This window comes from Prionailurus bengalensis, chromosome B1 (assembly GCF_016509475.1).
Source record: "Prionailurus bengalensis isolate Pbe53 chromosome B1, Fcat_Pben_1.1_paternal_pri, whole genome shotgun sequence".
In the NCBI taxonomy this organism is placed as follows: domain Eukaryota; kingdom Metazoa; phylum Chordata; class Mammalia; order Carnivora; family Felidae; genus Prionailurus; species Prionailurus bengalensis.
The window spans coordinates 51,453,196-51,477,615 of record NC_057344.1 but is presented as its reverse complement, the minus strand read 5'-3'; the positions used below and the strand labels follow the sequence as shown (position 1 = coordinate 51,477,615).

The following is a 24,420-nucleotide window of genomic DNA, read 5'->3' as shown; positions in this document are numbered from 1 at the left end:
CAAATGAACATATGGAATATGTGCCCACCCTATGAGCACAAATCATAATCTCCTCCAATACAAAGGGTGCAAAATAACATGCCACCAGGTGATTGGTTGGCCCCTTCCTCCCTTCCACACATGTACGCTACCACAGATGATTAGGACCATACTGGGGTATTCTCCTTTGGCTACTCAGTACTAGGTGGGGAACCAGATCAGACTTAGTGAATCTATGTTTCTGAATTCATGCAGAGCTTCCATTTCTACCTTGTGGCCATTTTGTTTGTGAGGTTGTTAAGCAAGCAGCCATGTGGTTGGGGATTCACAGGACTGACTCCAAAGTGGTTTCTCACCGGCATTTAGTCCCATTCATATTTGTGCCCAAGCTAAGAGATTTATCCATATCATTTGCCTCTAGAACTCACTGTCATCTATCTTTCAATTTTCTTCTTTCCTATTTTCTTCCCATTAGCCACTGCTCATGAATCAATATAGATATGTATCTCCGGCTATCTCTCCTTCCATATGAAGTAGCGAACAAATGCACTGCTCAAATTTCTGCCCCTGGGAGAATTTTCTCACTTCTATAGTCCAGGGCAAAGCAAGTAATGTTGCAATGCAGCAACTGCTTCTGGCTACAGCCAGCCTACAGTAAAATCGATCTATAAACAAGACACACAATTTTCTCCTTCCTAGTCAGAGGAAACAGCCTATGAGGTCAAAGGTGTGGATTAAAGGTAAGGTAATGAATAAATTAAAGTAAGCATCATGTGATTCTGAGCCACCCATCTTGCAGTTTATTCATGCTTTCTAAATCTGCTCTGGAGCCCAATCTCATATATACAATTTCCACTTAACAATAAATTACTGCTGTGCACTTTCAATTTTGTGATTCAGATAATCAGAGTACCTAGGGTTTGATAGATAAGTTGAGTTGCTTAGTTCTCTACCTGGGCCTAGTAGCAAGTCAGGAGTTACTTTTCAATGCAGAAGGGAAGAGGACACAGCTATATTCTTCATGCCCTAGAGTCTTCACTGTGATTCTCCTACTAGGGTTTGCCAGAATTTCTATCCAACATCTCTGTTTGCCACAGATATGTTCAATACATTAAGGACTACTGTTGGAAAGGTGACTGGTAGCTCAGCTTGGATCTTCTGAAGAGTCTTTTCTTGTTCTGGGTCCATCTCAAACCTGGTGAGTTATCCAGTACATAGTTCAAATCACCCAAATGTGGTTATCTGTTGTTTCCCAAACCCAAAGAGGTCCACAAAATATTTTGTCTCTTTTTTCATAATGGGTAGTCCAAAATATAGTAACTTGTCTCTCATGCTCCAGATCACCAGATACTTAGAAACTTAACCAATGTGGCAGTCCTTGAACTTTTCGGGGTAAAATCTCTCACTGTCTAGGCTGTTTGTTCCTTCCTGCTTGCCAAATCCAATTCATCTAATGTCAACAGTGCAATGAATCAGTTGATTTTCTGTGAGATGTCAAAATGATCAAGGCTTCTTTGGACTAAACATGACATAAAGTAGAATTGGCGTGGCCTTCAGACAGGACAGCAAAGATGCAGTGATGACCCTACTATGTGAAGGCAAACTGCTTCTGATGATCCTTACTTGTAGAGATAGAGAAGAAGTTTTTGTTGGGCAAATACCTACATATTAGATGCCAGTGGCTACATTAACTTGTTCTAGTAAGTATGATATATCTGCTGTACCACATCATTAAGTGTATAATAATCTACATTCATTTCCCAAGACCTATTTAGCTTTAATATCTGCCAAACGGGAACAAAACAGGATGTGCACTAATCTCAACCTCTGAATCATTTGACTTTGCTACTGGTGCCACTACTATTTTAAATTCCCTCACAGATATTATTTTTTCTTTACTGGGAGTGGATAAGTCTGGGGATTTTTATTCCATGAATCACGGAACTAAAATGCCATAGGGAGGCTACCAGGATAAGCATCAGGGTCTATCAGGAGGCAGAGGCAGAGGGAGAGGGGGGAAATGTGGACTAGAGTCTTTATTGTGGTTCCCAAGGGAAGGAATGGGTGAAGCAGGGTAAGCTGACTTAGGGTTAGCTCATTTTAGTAATTTTAGCTAGCTCTGGGGCACAGGAGCTGTCCCTAGTTGTCTGGCACCTGGTGACCCTGATTAGGTCAGGTAGTGGTCTTCAGTGTGAGAGCCTGATAAAGGCAGTGAATGGGGTGTGAACTCTGGCTTGGTCAGTTTATATGTGGAAAAGTACCTCCAGGAGGAAGACTCCTCCCAGAGAGAAGCAGAGTGACAAAGGAGGCAGGAAGCCAAGGCAAGGTGGCTCAAGCATATTATAGTGTTGTCCAGACAAGGCATGTCTAACATATGCATGCAGGGAGATGTTAAAGCATCTCAGTTTACAGAAGCTAGGAACATAGTTAATGTTCCATAATTAACATAGTTAATATAAACATAGTTAATACACACTAGGCATACTGGGAGTGAGGAAAGAACTTCAAGCTTGTTATTCACACTCGCTAGACACACTGTGAGATAGACTTAGAATAACACTCCATCAGTCTTTATAAATCCCACCCTTCTCAGGACCATGGTGGCAGGTCTCCCAAAACGTCAGTTTATAGCCAGAAAGTAATGACTCCAAGGAGAGCCTGGGTTATTTCCACTTCTTGAATAAAGAGTCACTTTGGTAAAAGACACCCATGTTCCTCTGGGGAAGGTTTAGGGCAAAACTCAAAGCATATACCTCCTGAAATGCTGCAAGATCCTTCCTCAAAAGGACCTGGTTTCCTTGTCATTTTTCATTATGGTCTGATATGAATGTAGAAAAAATTTGGTCTGAGTTTAACCCCGACTCATGATGTATCATTTGCATTTCACTTTTGCGTCATTCAGATCATTATTCAGTTCTTGGGGCATATGTCTGTGCCTAGTTTCCACTGCAAGGACACATCTTTATGTGCCTCCTTCAAATGTCACTTTTCAAATTCCTTTGCTCCTTCTTTACCATCTTTCCATATGTCAGGACACCCCAGCATTTAATCCTCTGACCTCTTCTCTTCCTCTACATTCCTTCCCCAGATGATCTAAATTAGCTTCATGCCTCAAATGTCATCCATACACTGGTGATTCTTAAATTTCTCTTCCTTGGATCCCTCCTGGTTCCAAAACTGCACAGCAAACTACCCTCCCCCACATTTCCATGAGGATGACGAACTTCAAATTTGAGTGGCCAAAATGGATTGATTCACTTATGTCTCCTCTGTCTACTCCTTTACAAGCAAATAACACCACCTTTCCTCTAGCTGCTCAGCCTAGACAAAAAAAGAGAAACTTAAAAATTCTCCAATGACCATCAATTATTAAATAGAATGAACAAACAAGTCCCATTAACATGTCCTTCGAAGGTTCTGCATGATCTGGCTCTTCCTACCTCTCAGATACCTCTCTTCAATACTCTTTCTCATTCACACTATCCCAGCTCTACAGGCCTGTCCATTTCTCAAACACTACAAATTCCCCCCTTCTGGGGAGGAAGGAATTTACACCTTCTGGCCCTTCTGTTTGGAAAGGTTTTCCCTCAGGCAACCAAAATGGGGATGTTGAGACTGATTAGGCATATCTACTCCACTTATGTATTTTTCTTTTTAATAACAATTTTTAAAGTTTATTTATTTATTTTGAGAGAGAGAGCATGTGGGGGAGAGGCCGAGAGAGAGGAAGAGAGAGGATCCCAAGCAGGCTCCTGCTGTCAGCACAGAGCCTGATGCTTCACTGACTGATCCACCCAGGCACCCCAATAATTTTTTAATTGAAGTATAGTTGATACACAATGTTACATTAGTTTCAAGTGTAAAACACAATGATTCCACCTCTCTATACATTATGCAATGCTCACCACAAATGTAGCCACCATCTGTCACCATACAACACTATTACAATACCATTGACTGCATTGCCTATGCCTGTACCTTTCATCCTCATGACTTATTCTTTCCATAAATGGAAGCCTCTCACTCCCTTTCGCCCATTTTGGTCATCCCTGTATCCCCTCCCGCTCTGGCAACTGCCATTGTGTTCTCTGTATTTTTAGGTCTGTTTCTGCTTCTTTATTAGTTTTTTTTATATTCCACATATGAGTGAAATCATCAGGTATTTGTATTTATCTTAGCATAATACTTATTCAACTTAGCCTAATACCCTCTAGGTCTGTCCATGTGTTGCAAATGATAAGCTCTCATCATTTTTATGGCCGCATAATATTCCAATGTGTATGTAGGTGTGTGTGTGTGTGTGTGTGTGTGTAGGCATCAATCACATTCTCCTTATTCATTCATCTATTGATGGATTCTTAGATTGCTTCTGTATCTTGGCCATTATAAATAACGCTGTGATAAACACAGGGGTATATACATCTTTTTTGAACTAGTGTTCTCATTTTCTTTGGGTATGGGCAAATACCCAGGAGTGGAATTATCAGATCACATGACATTTCTATTTTTAATTTTTCCACAATGGCTTAGGGCACAGAGGAAATCCAAGAGGGAAAATAAATATGCTAAACCCATGGGGAACAATGTATTTCTTAATCTGTCTCCTGCCCCAAAGCTCTGCCCTCCTCCCTTGTGTTTATATTTCTTCTTTGCATCAGTTAACTTGTCTCTCCACCCCACAGAGGCCTTCCCTGACCAATGTAACCAAAACCACTCTGTGTGTAACTCCACAGCCCCTAGATACAGCTTTATCCTGTTTATCATTTTCATATCATTTGTCAGGACCTGTGATTATCTGATTTGTTCATGTGATGACATTGCTTAGGTCCCCCACCCTTTGTCTTGGGTATAAAGACTCTTAAGGGCAAGAATTGCACGTGTCTAATTAGAATAGTACCTGTTGTGATGGCTGTAACAGAACAGGCGTGTGGAAAACAGCTATTATCACTGAAGTTGAAAGGAGCCAGAGGCGTACATGGTTCCTGAAAATTTCAATCATATTCTCCATTTGGGGGAAAGGAATTTTGAGGGTTTTGTCTTACAATACTTAGAAATATCCTACCTAAAAGTAAAAGACAGATGAGACATGAGGCACTTTGTATTGGATTGTAAACTTTTATTAGAACAAGCATTTCTCATAGCTGTAAGCAAAGTGTTTGAATTCGTCAAGCTAACTCACATCTTTTCTCTGCCATGGGAGGGCAGAAAAGGAGAGAAAGCCCCTTACACATACAGGATCAGAAGAGCAAAGTATTGCAGTGAATGATTCATTGAGGCTATAAATGTTTGCAGATGTTAAGGCACTGGAGGGCAGAGGGCAGGTAAGGTGGGAAAGGGCACAGATAAAGGGTGTCCGACGTGCCTCATCCTGTCCGACAATCTCCCAGCTTCCTTCCCCAGCTTCTGTGGCAGGCGTCCCGGCCCAAGCAGGGGGAACAAAGCATACTCATTATCCTCATTCAGACCCCAATAGGTCACAGTTCTAGTCCCACCATAATTTATCAGAAGATAAACTGCATGTTCTCAACTTGCCATTCATTGCACTTCATGTAAATTACACCTCATTAAACCAGATTTTTATGAATGTCTTTGTGCTCTGTGTACTTTGAAAAGCCGCTGACCTGAACCACAAAAGAATTGCCCAATTTGTTGAAAGCATTTTTGCTGTGACCTCAAGCGCTGACCACATGGGGAGAAATTACTTTTTAATACCCAGTGGACAGGACACGCCAGTGCCCCCCAGGCCGCAGTACCCATCAGGGTTCTTGCTCAGGTACTGCTGGTGGTAATCCTCCGCATAGTAGAAAGTTTGTCCCTCCCGGATGTCGGTCGTGATCGGGCCATAGCCATGCTCTGAAAGAACCTGTAGAGAGAAAGGCACCATGAGGACCGGATGCTGGGTAGAGAGGGTCCCAAGGAGGGATGGGAGGCCGGGCTGTGAGGGAGGCAGGCACATGTGGCTTGGGGTGTGCAGTGGGTCCTTGCAGGCCTGTAACCTGTGGCTTCCCAGCTGGGTTATTCTGGGCACGCTCTCACTGGCCTGTGCCTCAGGTGACTGGGGTTTGAAATCTGGTTTCCTGACTCTAATTTGTGCACTCTACCCATCCCACCACTGCTGCTCCTGGTACATGCTAGGAGCCCTGGTTTGGAACCTGTGGGTCTATGTGAAAGGGACCCCAGTGCTTCTCAGGGTAAACAGCAGGGACATGGGGCTCTCTGGCTGCCCTGGGAAGAATGGGCATCCCTGAGGGTGGTAAAGCAGGGCTGCAGTTGGAGGGGATGAAAGGGCAGGGGCAGGATGAGGCGGGGAGGGCTACAGCCCAACTCAGTGCTGTCCCCTCTGCTGCCATTTCTGAACAGGCCCCCTGCCCACTCACAGGCTGGACAGAGGAACCTTGACTTGCTGGGTTCTAGGGAGCACGGACCCGGCCAGGATGCCTTGGAGAGCATGGGCTCCTGTGGGTCTCCAGACCCAGGAACCAGGGAGTGAGGTCAAGGGAGGACGTGGCCTGAGGGCCTGTGTCAGCTCATCCTCGCCCTCTGTTGACCTACTTTACGGCCTGGTGGCATCTGCTGCCAGGGAAAGAAACAGACACATAAACACAAGTGGGGGAGGAGAGCAGAGCTATTTGGGGCAGGAGACAGATTAAGAAATAGACATTGTTCCCCATGGATCTTAGCCTGTTTCCTTTCCCTTTTGGATTTCAGCTGTGCCCTGATTCTTTCTTGTTACAGGCTGCTTGGAGCATTTGGGCACAACGTTACAGAGACTCGACCCCCAGGTTTGCGAACTCCATTTGGTACAGAAGTGCAAGGCACAGCCCCAACTCATGTTTCCAGGAGGGAAGTGACCAGTCTCTGGTCAAATGGACTGTTGGTCCATTTGAAATGAAGTCCTTCCCTCTGCAGAGCAGGGGGAATCCAGTATTAATCCAGCACAATTCACTGCTGCACTATTTCCCTAAGAACTTTCCCCTTCCTCCTGCATCTCCATCCAGCCTTCTGAGCCAGAATGAGGCAGACTGAGGATCTGATGCCAAACGGGCCCAGGATGGTAAGGAACAGGATCGTCGCCAAGGCGGGCGGGTTGGACCCCACAGCTTGGAAACAGCCAGTTTCCTTACAGGGGTTAGAAATGAGAACAAGGAGCCATTCCTACTTCAGTTTTGACAATTTTTTGTAAACGAGCAATTATCGAGGGCTTACCATATGCCACACTCTGTGCAAAGACTTCACAGTGTTAATTTTAGCCTCACAACAGCCATATGAAGGAAGTACTATTATTATCATCCGTATTTAAAAGTGCGTGTCAGATATCGTGTCTTGATCCCTGACATTCTCAGCTCGCCCTAATACCGCACAGGCTGGAAGCTTGGAAAATACACTTCCCAGATTCTATTCCCAACAGCACGCCAGTTTAGAGTCCACCAATGAGAGAAGCACACGTGAAATTTGGCAGGCTTAGGAGAAGCCATTATTTGGAAGGTGCAGCCGTGAATGTCTCCAAAGATCAGACTGGAGACTCCACCAGCTCTTCCTGACAATCACTGACAGTCATGCTTCAGGCAAAGTCATTAGCAGTGATCCCCAGAAATTTCTGTAACTTCTTGGTATCCTGAAATGCAGTGGTGCTTTTCCCCAATCCTCACTCAAACAGCCTTTCTAATGAGTCTGGAAGCATCAAAACCCCTTTGATGCTTAAAATCCACCTTCCTGCTTGAAATACCTTGAACACTCTGTTTCCGTGACCAAACTCCAGCTAACACAGCAATTGGTTCCAGGAACCAAAGCCTCAGTTAGAATGACAATCTGGAATGGTTAACTGTCCTGGTTAGAGTTAGAGTTAGAAATGACATCACTGTCAATAGGAAATGGGTCAGTGCCCAGGGGGGTATGTACTAGACATTTACTAAAATTACTGCTAGTATTTGCCTGTGAGGCAAGTGCCCACTTCAGGACATGGGGTGGCTGTGGTGGTGGACTGTTCTGGGGAAGATGGTAAGCACGAGGCCTGTGGAGTATCCTGGATGCTTTAGGCAGTACTCGAGAACTTGTGGAAAGGACAGGATGTAAGGTCATGACTTGACCTTCCTGGTGCAACTTGAGAGGCACAGAGCTTCTAGGACTGGTTTCACATGATCTCTGTCTCTTGTAGCTGGATTCAAATACCAAATAAAAGGGCTCCAGATTTATTAAGTGGAGTTGACACCCTCACTGGTCAGGAGCCCAGAAATCATGTGCACACATGATTGCCCTCAGAGAGCTCATCCACTCACAAGAGACGCTCCCCTCTGGTTCTCACTTGAGCTAACACATGAGTCCTGACATGAGTCTTTCATATGCTGATGTGACCACATATTTTGACCTTCCTGGCTGTGGCCACCCTGCACAGGAGCTTGCCTGCTGTTGAGCTCCTCTGCCCCCTTCCCTCAGGGCTAGGACCCAGCCCCCAGGTCTCCCAGGGTCTCCACTCACTCGCCTCATCCCCCTCCAGGCCCTGTCCTCTCTGAAGGTGACCTCCTCCCACACTACTCGCCCTATTTCTCTTTCATAAAAGGCTGTCCTCCAAGGCCCCAGAGCCCACAGCCACTGTCTCCAGAAGCCTATTTACCAAGGCGGAGAGGACTGTGCCAGTGAGCACTACTGCCCAGGCTCCCTCCTCCTCTCCACACCAGCTCCCACTGACCCCTGCCCACGGACCACCCCAGAGGGCCAGCATCCCTTCTGGGGGAGCAGTGGGAAGGTGACTGTAGGTGCCCAGGCAGCAGTACCAGGCCTCTGCCACAAGATGGCAGACACTTCACTTTTATTTGAGAGGAAGAAACTAAAATAAACAGTGAGGAAAACCCATAGAAGACAGCTCCAAGCTGTCCTCCTGCACTTGCTGTCCTCCTGCACAAGCTGGGACGTTCTGGTCAGTTCTCGTTGGGCTGGGAGATGCATACTGGCATCACTGGGCCTGAGGTCAACATCCATGCTGGGGTGGGCAGCCTCGAGGCTGAGGCCGTCCCTGAGCACAGGGCTGTGGCTGTCCTCAACCCTCGCTCTAAAACTGGGGAGGGAGGACAAACACATGAGAAAGAAACTGTATGTAAAAGAAAAGGGAAGAGGAAAACAGAAATCCTAACTAGTATCTGCTTTTCCTCCTCCCCCACGTCCCCTGCCTCTGCTTTCTCACACACATGGCTTCTGGAGCAGGTCACTGTCCTCAGCCCTCCCAGGCCCATCTCCTGGAGAGGTTTTGCCGGACACACACAGCTGGAGGCAGTGCTGGGGATTCTGGGGCCCGTTTGTTTCAGACCTGGTTGGGGCCAGTAAGCTGTGCCAACCCTCATCGCTCTTTTGTTCCAGCCCTTCCACTGTACTATTTGAGCTACAGGGTTAAAGAGAACAGTACTCAGGACTGGGATTGATTATTGTCCCTAGAAGCCAGGAGAGCACATGCTGGTAATGGCACCTCCTTAAACCATGAAGTGAAGCCTTCCCAAACCCTTAGGAGAACCCAATGGCCCTTCCGTGCTGGGTTTCACTCCACATCCTAGGTTTCACGTCCCTGGTCCTTTCCTAACTCTTTCCTTTTCCTTCCTCTCTGAAAACTCTTTTTGTGGGTCATATAGAACTTTATACGTTTCCTGAACATTCCATTCCCTTGCACACAACCTCCTTGGAATGCTCTTTCTTGTCTTCCAGATAAGGTGAGCTGCTACCCATCTCTCAGCATGGAGATCAAATGCCCCCACCTCTATAAAACCTTTCCTGAATCTATAAGGCAGGAGTTACTCCAACGTCTAGGCTCCCACAAAAGGGCTATCCTTTTTGGTACTTATGACATTGCATTCTAATTGTCCTTTGTTTCTCTAAGCCACTTCCACTCCCTTCTGACAATACACATACAGATCCATGTGCTCCTTGAGGGTATGGATTCTCATTTCTCGACCTCATCTCAGTGATTAATGAGTCTTGGGGATTCACTTCACCTTAGGGGCTTCCATTTGGGTCCCTGCTGCTGCTTCAAGCCAAAGCACATCCTTGGGGACCTCAGGGAATTTGGGGAGCAGGGTGCTTAGGCTCTCACTTTCCTTGTCAAAGACCCTTGGCCAATTCCATAGGTAGCATTACTCTTTAGACTGTTTCAGTGGCCATGTCCATACAGGGAGGACCAATCATCTTGCATAGAAGGATGACCTCAGCATCTCTGATAGCTCTTGAAAAAGCCTGTTAGCTCTTCTGGGGAGGGGGATGAGTGGGGTGATGGTGGGGGGGATGGAGGAGCAGGAGGAAGTGAAAGATGAAGACCAGGTTACAGATGATCCTTCTAGCCTCCAAAGTCCACTGGTCAATTTGGGCCATGTGCAAGCAGTGTAGGTGCTGGTGGGGTGAACCTCAGTCTTTTCCTAAATCAGGTGGTCTATTCAGTAGTGGGGGTGTCATAAGTAATTTGTTATGAATAATGGCTAATGTATCAATGTTTATTTTTTAAAATAACATTCATTTACTTATTTTTGAGAGAGAGAGCAGGGGAGGGACAGAGAAAAAGAGACAGAGAGTCCCAAACAGGCTCTGTACTGTGAACACAGAGCCCAAAACAGGACTTGAACTCACGAACCATGAGACCATGACCTGAGATGAAACCAAGAGTCAGACACTTAACCAACTAACTACAGACGCCCCTGTATCAATGTTTCTTTGTAACTTACTTTTCCTCAGTTAATTAGGACAGATAGAGGGCTATCTCAATCCAAGCATCACTGTGGCTCTCTTGCCTGCTACTGTGGAAGGGACGGGAGTGTCAGGAGAGCTAAATTGGGGCAGCACATAATCCACAACCTCTGTGGTCTCTTCCACGGTCTATAAGGGGGGCCCGTGCTGATGATGTAGCATTCCTGATTATAGAAATGATGAATCACATCACCTGCAAAGTTTTCTGGTAGCTTCTAAAAAGGAGGCTGTACTCATGAAAGTGGGTTGTCCATAGGAAAATCATGGGGCAGATAAAGAGTTGAAAGTAAGTGCAGCAAATGCTCTAGCCTGAAGCATAGAAATCCTGACAGGTTGAATCCCTGAGGGGCCCCCAGGCTAGGGGGCCCTGCCTCCAGCCCCAGGCTGATGCCACCCCAGAAGACTGCGTTCTTCCTTCAGGGTCTACAGAGCCGCCCTGTGGTATGGGGAATGAGTACAGGTCATCAAGGACTTGCCTGGTCAAAGTGACTGCCAGGTTGGCTCAAAAGTTCACTATGGTTTCAGATCTCACATTTAGGTCTTTAATCCATTTTGGGTTTATTTTTGTGTATGGTGTTAGAAAGTGGTCCAGTTTCATAAGGGGCTAATATCCAAAATATATAAAGAACTTATGTAACTCACCAACCCCCCCCTAAATAATCAAATTAAAAATAGGCGGAAGACAAGAAGACATTTCTCCAGAGAAGACATCCAGATGGCCAACAGACACATGAGAAGATGCTCAACATCACTAATCATTAGGAAATTCAAATCAGAACCAATGAGATATCTCCTTATATTTGTCAGAATGGCTAAAATAAAAAAGACAAGAAATAACAAGTGTTGACGAGGAACCCTTGTGCACTATTGGTGGGAATGAAAACTGGTGTAGCCACTGTGGAAAACGGTATGGAAGTTCCTCAAAAAATTAAAAGTAGAAATACTATATGATCCAATAATTCAAAGAAAGTGAAACACTAAATCGAAAAGACATACACATCCCTATATTTATTGCAGCATTATTTACAACAGTAAAGATATGGAAGCAACATAAAAGTGTCCATCAATAGATGAATGGGTAAAGAAGATGTGGTACACACACATGTACATATATACAGTGGAGTATTATGCAGCCATAAAAAATGATGAGATCATGCCATTTGTGACAACATTGATGGACCTGGAAGATATTATGCTAAGTGAAATAAGTCATAGAAAGAGAAATATCATATGATTTCATTCATATGTGGAATATAAGAAAAACAAATGAATAAACAGAAAGGAGAATGAGACCTATAAACACGAACAAATTGATGATTGCCAGAGAGGAGGAGGATGGGGAGTCAGGGAAAAATAGGTGAAGGGGTGTGAGAGATACAGGCTTCCAGCTATGGAATGAGGAAGTCACAGGAATAAAGGTACAGTTAAGGAATACAGTGAATGAAATCATGATGCATTGTATAGTAATAGATGGTAGATTCATTTGTGGTCAGCACAGCATAATGTATAAACTTATTGAATCACTATGTTGTACATCTGAAACTAATGTAATATTGAGTGTCCTCTACACTCATTTAATAAAGTTTAAACTCCATGATGACACTGCCAGGAAATCCACTCTCTGGCTGGTCAAACCTCAGGGCTCCACTAGTCCTTGCCTTCTCCAGGCTCCAGGGCTTGGTCTCTCACTGCCACATGGAAAGCCAAGACCTGCATGCCCCCTCTACTGGGTTCCTCAACCAAGACCAGCATCAGAAGAAGAAATGATCAGGCCTGACCCTCCATACGCCTCATTTTTCTGTTGCCTACTCTTATTGGCTCCAATATAATTAACCAAAGCCTCTTGTTTGTGGCATTTTTTTTTCTTGCTGATTATTTGGAAGGAAGTAAGTGAGACCTATCTAAAATAACCTACATCAGTGTGACATCTTGATCAGGAAATCTCTGGAAGGTCACCTAATAAAATTGATCGGTCATGCTTTTCTCACAGATTCTTTCTTCACCCTTTTCTTAGATGACCCCACAAATTCTTCTATGCCTTTATTCTCTATCATGTTCTTCCCAGAAGCAGCTTTGCTATCTGTAAAATGGGCACAATACCTAGCTCACAGCTCTTATGAGGATCCCAGAAAAGGGACACAAAGTGCATGGCACTCTGGCATATTTTAACCACATGGCAGTACTGGCTTCCTTTGCTATCAGCTCCCATGCACACTGGAAGAAAGCTGGCCCACCCATCCTCCTCTCCTAAAATAGGCCTCCACGTACACCCACCATGAACTTCCTACTTCTACAGCTGTGCAGCTGAGCTCTGTGGGGCAAGGAAAAGAGGTGGTCATCAATAAGCTGTGGCAGAGCTCCCCTCCATCCCCAACAGGTGTCTCCAGTTCCCACCACTCCTGCCAAGCACAAGTACCCGAGGAAGTCACTGGGCCACTCCCTTACAGACGTTCTGCCCACAGGAGCACCCTGGGCCCAACCCATCTTTCCAGAACTACCAACAGGAAGCCTTTCTTTTAATAAAGTTAATGAACAAGTGGCCGCTCTGCTTACTGCAACCTGCTAACAAGCTTATTATTAGCTTCACCAAGGTTTCCTGAGTCTCCAGGTATACTCAACATATTGCATGGAAATGACTCTTACACCACCCTGAAAAAGCACAGCCTGGCGGTCACGGCAACACAGTCTATGATGGAGCATCAACAGATCAGGTTAGGAGTGCAACAGGGCAGAGAGGCCAGCACTAATCCCAAGCCCTTGCATTTGTCCCGAGTTGCAGATTCTCCAAGGGGCTTCCTCACACACTCTAGTCTAAGTGGGGCTTTCATTAACTGTAAAAGGGAAGAATTATTCTTCTTATTTCTCAGTGCAGGACAGTGAAGCCCAGGGAAAGAGGAGGCTTGTCTCAAGCCACTTGCCAGTAAGCTGCAGAGATAGGACTAGAACCCCTGTTTCCTGATCATTTCCATTATTACAATAAGGCACACTGTCCCAGGTGGTCAGATAAAGATGTACCTTTCCCTTAGAGAGGGATGTTTATTATTTCAAAATTTCCAAAAGAGTTCTAACCATGAATCATCCTATATTTGGATCATACTCTCTCTCTACCCTGCTCACATCCCTGGAACTCAAAATGTGTGATGTAGATTTCTCAGGCCATCTCATTGACTTTTGTTTTTTAAGTCATGGTAAAACACACATAACTTCAAATTTTCCACCTTAACCATTTTTAAGTACATTCACATTGTTGTGCAACTAATCTCTAGAACTCTTCATCTTACAAAACTAAAACTCATTACCTGTGAAATAATACCTGCCCGTTCCTCCCATCCCTTTGCCTCTGGCAACCCCATTCTACTTTCTGTCTCTATGAATCTGATTACTCTAGGTACCTCACGTAAGTGGAATCACATAGTATTTGCCCTTTTGTGTCTGGCTTATTTCCCTCAGCATAATGTCCCCAAGGTTCATCCATATTGTAGCCTGTGTCAGAACTTCTTTCCGTTTTTAAGGCCTGAATGACACTCATTATATGTATAGACCACATTCTGTTTATCTATTCATTCACCAGTGGAACTTAGGTTGTTTCCCATTGTTTTGTTAGCTGTCAAATAATTATTTTGCTGCATAACAAGCACATCCCACAACAGTTACTTAAATACTTCCTGGCCTGCTTGTATCAATAGCCTCCTGTTATGATGTTAAACCCCTCCAAAGAAGGGCCAAAGGAGAACAACAGTGAAAAGACTTGCTCCAAACATGTGGTTCGGTTATTCTTTTTCTTGTCCTACCTCAGCTGATCCCATGTACTAATGGCTGTGTGATAAAGATGGAAAACTAACACAGAGTGGTCATCTAAGGTCACCTAACAGAGAGCTGGGGTTGCTTGCCTCTCATCTACTCAGACAGACAGATGCCCTCCCAATAGCAAATTCCACAAACTTCCCAAGCACTATCTGATTCTAAGAGATGACAGAAGACCTACTCAAAGTGTCAAGGAAGGCAGAGTTTGTGTTTCAAGTACCAGGCTCTGTATCGATTTGTAATGGATGTCAGAGGAGAGGTTTGCAGGGCCCCTCTAATGGGGCAGTTATGAGCTCTAGGGGGCTTTTTTTCTCATTTTCTCATCTCATCATGCCAGCAACCCTGAAGGGGCAGGGAGATCTTTATTCTGACTTTACCCACAAGTAAATCCAAAGAAGTTAAACACCATGCTCAAATTCATGTGCCCAGAGTGTTAGTTGTGAGTCTGGGACAAGAACACAGGTCTGTCTGGCTCTGGATTCCATCCTCCTTCCCACATACACTCTGCCCAGAATTTGGGAATGTAGGATAAGTGAGACCCCAGAGGGCTGAGTCTGTAGCATGTTTGAGGCAGAAACCCACCAAGAACCTCGTATTAGAATCCTACACAGCAGGGCAGGGAGGGAGGAGAGTGCATTGGATCTAGAGACTCTAACACATGTGTGTATGTGCACATGTATGTGGGAGAGGTGTGTGGGTGCACGCTTATGCATGTGAGTGTGCACTCATATGCATGTGTATATAAGTGCACATAGGATGCTCTGTGGTATACATTCAACCCCCACCTTAGAGTAACCTATAGACACCTTTCACTTTTTAGAAAATGTATCACTGTAAAAAAACTTGAATCTGTAGTAGTAAGCGGTTCTTACATCTTAAGGGGTCACAGATTCACATGAGAATCCAATAAACACTATGGACACTCTTTCCACATAAACTCACAATCAAATATTTGCTTATAATTTCAAAGGATTCTATGACTCTCTGGAGTCTACCAAAGAGCCCCACATTCAGAAGCTTCAGATGGGGCCACCAAGTCCAGAGTCATCATGGTAACCGCCCATTCCCCATCCATACGGTTCTAGAAACATGCAGGTCTGCATCCAATCAGCAAGGAACATTTTCAAGACAGATGTCCTTAATTTCAATCATAGTTTGAAGGCCCATTGAGAAATGGCTGTGTCACTGATGATAAAGTCACCAGGAAAGGAGGAAGGTAACTGCAGTTCAATCTTTATTTGATTCATATTTTTTAAAGACTTACTAAGTTTGATCCAAGCAAACACAGAAGACCTGGATTCTATTCCTCACTCTGCCCTCTAGTGGCAGCAGGGAGCATCTACGAGGCATAGCCTCCTTGGTTCCTGCTTTCTCCTTCTGAACTGAGAGACCCCTTCAGTTCTTTCCAGACCTAATTCCATCAAATCCCTCGCTATGTTTCCATCCTGTGCACACACACACATGCACAGTCACACACCCCGTGCAGGCTTAACAAGCTCAGCCAATGCCAATGCCCAAGTCAGCAGTTTTATTCCATTGGCAGCTTCTAGCTGACCAGATTGCCATCAATCAAAACTTCTGGGAAGGGATGCAAAATGACTGGCATGGCTTTTAAATAAAACCGCTAGAAAGAAAAATACCATCTATTCCAAGCTGAGCAGAGACTCGTGTGTTTCCAGTTCGGGACAGCACAGAGCACCCACAAAACTGCAGGTGTGTGGGGAGGTTGCCCCTGCCCTTAGTGGTTTGGCCACAAGGAGGAGAGGGACAGGCTGCTCATGTCCCACACCACAGAGGACCCTGGAACAAGAGGGGCTCCAGGCTCTGGCACCATGGACTCACCCCTGTGAGTCAATCAGTGGCTGTTATCACATGCAGGGGAGACAAGTCAGAGCTAGTGAAGGATCCCTGGGACAATGATGTGACACTGACGAGACAAGGCAAGTGCTCAGATGGGCTGGAGGCTTCACGAGGTCCAGTCAGAGCTGCACTGACCCTTCCTATGAAACTAAGGAGGCAAAGTCGAAAAAAGGTGACATAATTAGATCTAATTTGGTGCATTTACAAAACCTGCTTATGCAAATGGTGGCCTCTGGATGGAATGAGGTTGGCCTTAGAACAGCTACAGCATTCCTGTGGTCTGTCTCCCCCCTGGACCCTGCAGTTGTATAGAACAGTTAATGGCTTTCATTATCTATCTCTCTGTGTCCCCCTCACCCTCGTGGTAAATCACAAGTGTCTTCTGACCAGCAAGGATATTTTTCTTGGTTTGCAACACAAAATGACAAAGCTACAAGATGAATTTTGTCTCTGCAGAGAAAGAGAAAAGAGAGAGAGCTCAGTTTGGCCAGGAAGGATTCAAAGCTTTATCCTTGCTCCTCAGCGTGAACAATGGGCCAGTGGCTTGTCAGAAATGCAAAATCTGGCCCCTTCCCCAGACCTACTGAATCAGAGTCCAAATTTTAAAATCAATTCCAAGTGATCCATGGTCATGTTAGAATTTGAGAGGCTGTGCTCTAGCAGACAAGCGTGGCAGACTGTATCAGTGGTCACCAACATCCTCTACCCTGCCTCTTGAAGTCAGGTTGCCCACATGCCCAGCAGGCTGTGAGCGGAAGGGACCTATGTCATTTCTGGGCAGAAACCATCCAGCATGAGATTTTTCCCTTCAGCCACAGTGGCCAGCACTGTTCCAGCTGTTGGTGGCTCCATCACCCAAGATCCTGGCGTGAGGACAATGACAATCTGGAGCAGAGTCCACACACTGAATATTGTATCTCCTTTATTACAGGTGCCTGGTTTTCCCTGTGTGGGGTATGATGCTGAGGGGTCATGGAAGGCAGGCACAGCTCCGTGTAGGCTGGTCACTTCTCTGCAAATACATTTTGAACTCTGTAATTCCACTTAAGAAGCCAACTTCAGCAATCACTGTGGGGCACGTACTATGTCCCATGGACTCTGCAAGGCATTAGGCATATACAGGCAGCCTGGGGTGGCTCTCCCCAGGGCAGGGGAATGACAGGCTATGTGAGCAATCACAACACAAGTGCCTACTATGCAGCAGGCACCGCGATGTAGGAATGAAGAAGGCAAACCTCCCTGTGATGAGTTCGTGGTTTAGAGATGGAGTCATGTTATATGATGAGGATGTGACCACCTGAGGGTGTGGTGGGATGGTTAAAATGTGACAAAGTGAGAGCCACAGCCACATGCTGGGGACTGAAGAGGACCACCATCCATCATCAGGAGGTCAGAATTCTGCCAGAACAGACAGGACATACATGCACAGGCAGAGGGACTCTGCTGGAACACATGGAGGAAGGAAAGATTAATCGAGCTGAGAAGGTGGGTCCTGAAGGGGGCGCATGTCGGACTGGGAATTGGCTGAAAGGTCTGGAGAGGAAGGGTGGGAAAGTTGAAAAGGACCTAGCTGAACAGCATGAAGAGATGAAAGTAGATGGGGCAGTGGGCTCTGGAGGCATCAAGGTTATGGTTCTTTTTCTGTCTGTTCCCATTTAAGGTAACTCAGTACACACTTTCTGTTCATCCTCTGCCCTGCAGCCAGGGTGACATGCAGAGGCACTTTGTAAAGTGTCTTGTAATCTTGTAAGATTAAAGGAACCACTTGAACCCAGGCAAAGCTGGCAGATGCCTCTGAGGTTCACCTGCTTGCCTACAGTGATGCCTTTAAGTCCAACTGAGCCATGATGGGGATGTTGGGGAAGGATATAGCTATTGTTTATTTTCCCATTACTTAGTTGTTATCTTTTACTTCCCCATACCTTACCAATTCCAAGAACCATTTCATGGGTGCAAGAATTTGGGTCCTTCCTTCTTCTCTATTTTGTGCCTTGGAAGATGGAGCCCCACCAGGCTGGGTAGGGCTGGGCTGCAGCCCTGGCCTGGAAAGGAAAAAGAGGCTGATCTGGGAAGTTCAGCTTGGGACCAGGGGAAACAGCTCAGGGTTGTATGGCTGAAATGTGCCACTGCCCATTTGCTCCAGCCAATGCAGTATTCCTCCATCCATGAGATGACTTACATCAATCACACATTCAAAGACTACTGGTTTCTCTTGATTTGATCTTTCCTTTAAGGTCTGATGGTTTTGAAAAGGAATTAAAATGACTTTTCCTATATGAGTTTTACTTTCATGGCTTTTAGTTTTACAGGAAATGGATCTCTCTCTCTCTTGTGCACCTTCTCTCTCTCCTCTCTTTCTCTCTCTCCTCTGTATATATCTCTAAGGGGTTATAATCTGCTTTTTCATATCTGAAATCAATTAACTACAACCTCTTTTTTCCCCATATCTTCTTAGCATTTAGTATACAAAAGAATCCACTTGTCACTTTTCAGAGGAAGCCAAGGACACTGGCTTTCACCTTGGGGATGAAATGCAGATTTCATTAAAAGGAAAGATCCTTCATTCCTAAAGGTTGAATAGAAAAGAACTTAAAGTGAAATGCCAGCTTCGTAAGTTTAGAACACTGAATTCAGCAAGGTAAAGGAACTTTTCTGAATATCACCATTTCTCATTTATGTATGACTCTGGGGACTCAGAGCTGCAGGAACGGAGATTCATCCCAATTTGAACTGCAGGCAGAGCGGCCAACTGCCCTCGTTCGCTCAGGGCGAAGGGGCTTTTCAGTCAGTTCTAAACCCAGGAAAGTCTGGCTGGTCACCATAATCGTGGAATAGGTAAAGAAATCCATGTCTATTCCACTCATCCAGGGCTCAGATCCCCCAACTGCAAACGAGGCTAACCTAGGAGGTCGCCCTCCTACTGTGGAATGCCGTCTCTCTTTGAGCAATGTGTTCCAGAGCCTCTTCTGAATTGTGCTTCCTTTTTCCAGGTAACTGTTGTATTGAGATATAGTTCACATGTCGCCAAATTCACCCTTTTAAAGTTTATACTTTTGTGGTTTGTAGCACAGTCTCAAGAGTGGTGCAACCATCACCATCTTTCTTTTCTTTTCTTTTTTCTTTTCTTCTCTCTTGTCTCCATTTTCTGTTTCATAGATTGGGTAATCTCAATGAATTTTTGTTTGCTGATTCTTGCTTCTGCCCCTTTAGGGATTTCTTTTTTTTTTTAGTGAGGTTTTGTTTTGTTTTGTTTTAAGTTACCGTTCCTTTGAATTTCTGTTTAGTTCTGGAATTTCTATTTAGTTCTTTTTTTAAAAATATAGTTTATTGTCAAATTGGTTTCCATACAACACCCAGTACTCATCCCAACAAGTGCCCTCTTCTCTATCCATCACCCACTTTCCCCTCTGCCCCGCCCCCCACCTTCCTTTAGTTTGTTCTCAGCCCTTAAGAGTCTCTTATGGTTTGCCTCCCTCCCTCTCTGTAACTTTTACTTTTCCTCTTCCCCTCCCCCATGGTCTTCTGTTAAGTTTCTCAAGATCCACATATGAGTGAAAACATATGGTATCTGTCTTTCTCTGTCTGGCTTCTTTCTTCTTCTTCTTTTTTATGTTTTCTATCTCCTTACTGATATTCTTCATTTGTTGAGACACTGTCCTTGTATTTTCCTTTGAGTCTTTAGACATGGTTTCCTTTCTTTCTTTGGGCATATTTCCAATAGCTTATTTCAAGTCTTCATCTAGTAAGTCTTACTTCCCATGTTTCCTTAGCTTATGCTTTTTTCTTGACAACTGGGCATTTTAAATAATTTACTGGGGCGACTCTGAAAATCGGGCTACCCTCCCCATTGGTATATTGCTGTTCATTTGCCTGCAGTTCATTTGTTTAGTGACTTTCTTAAACCAATTCTATAAAGTCAGTGTGGCCCTTTCATGTGTAGCCACTGCAGTCTCTGCTTGGTTGACAAATAACCAGCTAATGAGTGGGCACAGGGTTCCTTAAATTCCATGAAGCAATGGTCTTCCATTTGGCCCTGTGTGTGTGCTTTGGAGCAAACATAACCTCATGGCTACAGCAGTTTTCAACCCTGGTTTCTCCTTCTCTCTCTCTTGCACGGGGCCTCAAGGTCACAAGGAGGTGAGAGATTGGGCCGTTTCACATATATACAGACTGTGGTTTGGTTATTGATTCGTCAGCTGAAGGACATTGGGGTTGTTCCCAGTTTGGGGCTATTATGAATAAAGCTGCTATAAACATCCAAGAATAGGTTTTGCAGTGAACATAAGTCTTAATTCTCTTAGGTAAAAACCTAGAGATGGGGCTGCTGGGTCACATGGCAAATTTATATAAAACTTGATAAAAAAAAATCTCCAGGTGGTTTTCCAAACTGGTCATACCATTTTGCATTCCCAGCAGCAATGCGGGGGAGTCCCTACTGCTCTGCATCCATGTCAGCACTTGGTGTTGCCATTATTTCTTAATATAGTCATTCTAACTGGTATGGAGTCATCTTTCAAGGTGGTTGCAATTTGATTTCCCTAATGGCTAGTAACATTAAGCATCTTTTAATGTTCTTATTTGCTTTCTGTGTATCTTCTTAGGTCAAGCGTCTGTTTAACTCCTTTACCCATTTTTTAAATTGATTTATTTGCTGGTCTTGTCGAATTTTGAGAATTCTTTATATATTCCCAAGTTCTGTTTTGATTTCAAACACATAAAATTCCCCTTAGACTCTGGTGTGCTCCCACTGAGCATCTTAAATGGCTCTACATCTGTAACATAATGTTTTATATTGTATATAATATCTCTGTATGTCTCTATCACACACACACACACACACACACACACAGCTCTGTAAGCAATTTTCCTTTTTGTTTTATTCAAGAAACATTTACTGTGTCCCTATTAAGAAACTGTACAGGATACCAGGGAAGCAGAATCGAATAGCATATGGCCCCTGCAACTGAGAAGCTTTCTCTTTTAAGAAATGTGAATTTAAATTGGATTACATTAAAAAATACACAAGAATGACTATATGTAACACATCAGCTTTTACACTTGATCTTAGCCAAAAGGCCGAGAAGCGAGAACACATCAGCTTTTAGTGTATAAAATTACTTGTTCATACCAACAGCTGAAACATATTCATTAGAACTTTATAAAGGCCATTAATTATCACAAGTAAATCCTTTCTTTATTCATCGTCAGAAATGTTCCTCAGTACAGCTCCTTGCCTAAAGCAGCACGCAGTCTGAAAGAATGCAGCATGCCTTAAAAGATTTCTGCTGCAATTTTAAATGGATCCTCCTGTATTCTGAGCTCATGAAATGTGATGAAGGCCAAATCACATTCTCTTCAAAGACAGAGTACGACCACTCCGCACACATCTTAGCATACACCCTTTCCCTGCCGAGGACAGGTGTTTACAGAACAGCTCAGAACAGTATCCCACTCAACTGCGGCATTGACTATCTGCAGAGCTGCTGGAAGAATCTTTTTGAACACGGAGAAAATTAACTTTCAACAGTAACTTAAAAAGCTATTGCAGTTTCTTAAAATCCTCTTACACAGAGTTTAAAAAAATGAGACTTAGCAACTTTATTGTTTTTTTATTCACTGATTAAGACGATAAAAGTTGTGCTCATTTCAATATTAAGAAATTAAAACCTCCCTTGAGACTTTCTCTGCCCTGGAGTAGGTTACATCTGTCAACGGCAAACAGGCTGGCCAGCTTGCGTGCAGAAATTCTCCCCGGGGCTGTAATATGTATAACCTCACACTGTATTGTCTAGGGCTAAGAATGAAATGATTGGAATTTTTTTTTATTATCAAAGGAAACTAAAAATAGGACTATAAAATAAAATACAAGCTGGAAGGGAAAATGCATTTAGGATATATTTTGCTTTAATGCTTTAGCTTCCAGCCTCACATGGTAGAGAATAGACGATGATGTTAAATAAAGAAAGAAAAGGAGCTTTTGTTGGTTTCCTCTAAAGCTTAAAAACGACACAGTGTGAGTAAATGGAGGATGGCCCGCAAAGGGCTGCTTCCCTCTGATACTGTCAGTGTGTGGCCCAGAAGCTGGAGGTGATGGGCATGTATTACTTCCTAGTTTCAGCAACATCATCTAAACTTCTAAGCAGGCATCACGGGAGGACTCTTGCCTCTTCACTTCTTCTAATTGCTAATGCAATAACAAAGGGACACAGAAAACCCGACTGGAGATAAGATGGAGGGGTCTGCATTAATGAAGACTCTCTATTCAGGCTGTTTAAGCTTCTTAGTAATGAAGTATAGACAGGATTTCTTTTTTGGTTTGTTTTGTTTTGAGAGAAGAGAGGAAGGGAGGGAAGGGGAAGGGAGGGAAGGAGGAAGGGAGGGAGGAAAGAAATGGAGAAATAAAAAAGAAAGAATCCAAAATAGGCTGTGGATGTTCTTTGCCAAAACATAATTTTAATTTTCTCCAGGGCTCAGAACCAGTGGAAGAACTGGAACTCCCTCAAGAGAAGGTGGCAGGAACATAAGCTAATTATACAACTTAAATTTGGTAATACAATATAATTGGCACGGTTTCCGGTTGAGGCAATATAAATCTATGCTAACTGGAGTTAAGACAATGATGCTGTATATCTAAAGCAGCACTCTGTATCTCTAAGTATCATAACTTCCTTATATCTCCAGGGGTTCTCAAGTAGACTGTGTTTATACAGATGTTAGTGGTAAGAGGGGTCTGAGTTCCACTCTCAGCTGTACCCAACCATATGACCTTGAGGCTTGGCCTTCTCTTCTGTAAAGTGGGGATAAGGTACCTACCGTTCAGTGTTGTTTGAAGGAACAGACGAGGTTTTATATCTGAAATAATATTTTCCACTTCAGTAGCACTGCTCGTACTGTGGTAGTTATCTTTGAAGATGTTATGATCTTTTAAAGCCCTTGGAATGTCACACTGTGGGAACTTGAGGTGCAGGGATCATGCCCAGAGAAGGTGAGAAAAGCAAAGCCTGACTAGTGGAAGCCTCTTTCCAGCCTTCCTTGTTTATCCCTCGAACAGCCAAATGAGTGACTCAAGATTTCCCATGTCACGGAGACCTTTGGTACTTTGGAGACATAGCCTGTGGCCCAGACTCCCCACGTTAGCAGGCTGGTGGCCCTGGCTGAGCACTCGGTCTATACACAAATGCCACAAACTGCACAGCAGTGGGTGAGATAGGTAGTGCCATGGGAGAGAATCTGGACACAGGCCCTGGAAGATAATATTTCTTCCTTTGATTTTCTCCATGAATAAAGATCATCATAATGTCTATTAAGACCCCAGGCAAGGGGCCCCTGGGTGGCTCAGTCGGTTGGGCATCTGACTTTGGCTCAGGTGATGATTTTGCAGTTTGTGGGTTCGAGCCTTGTGTTGGGCTCTGTGCTGACAGCTCAGAGCCTGGAGACTGTTTCAGATTCTGTGTCTCCCTCTCTCTCTGCCTCTTCCAGGCTCACGCTCTGTCTCTCTCTGTCTCTCTCTCAAAAATAAATAAACATTAAAAAAAAAAAAGACCCCAGGGAAAAGCCATGCTTCTGGAAAACAAGGAATAGAATGTACATATAGGGGGATGGGGTAGTGATGGTGAGGAACTAAGAGCTGACTTCTCTTGAGTGTTGACTCTGCCAGGCACTGCGTGTGTTACCCATGCAGTCCTCATAACAGCCCTTCTGCCAAAAGTAGTATTATTTCCATGAGGAGGGCACTCAGCACAGAGAAGAGGGGGCCAGGATTTGAACCCAGGCAGTCCAACTCCTGAGCCCATGTTCTTAACCACTCACTATAGATGCCTTCTTAACTAAAAAGTATTTCATGTCCACTATGTGACAATATACCTGGCTCTTGGTAGAATATTTACTCACATTATCTGCTTTCAATATGATGGAAGAGGTTATTAACGTCATCTAAAAATCTGGGGGCTTTGATTACATATCCCCTTTGAAATATCACTGTCAAGATGTAGAATAAGACTGGTGCAAGTTAATGACCCTGAACACCTTGATTTTTATACTTCTCCCAGTGATGTGACC

At 44.3% G+C, this 24,420-nt stretch overlaps 1 protein-coding gene across 3 annotated transcripts in view; it reads right to left on the bottom strand.

Annotated features, from left to right (window-relative positions):
- Window positions 1–5,078: 5,078 nt before the first annotated feature.
- Window positions 5,079–24,420, bottom strand: part of MSRA (methionine sulfoxide reductase A) — a 450,794-nt gene continuing 431,452 nt past the window's right edge. For all 3 annotated transcript variants that reach the window (XM_043565070.1, XM_043565068.1, XM_043565069.1), the window contains one exon: window positions 5,079–5,842. In XM_043565070.1, coding sequence (XP_043421005.1) covers window positions 5,678–5,842 — 165 coding nt within the window. In that variant the 3' untranslated portion in view covers window positions 5,079–5,677. The remainder of the gene's footprint in view (window positions 5,843–24,420) is intronic.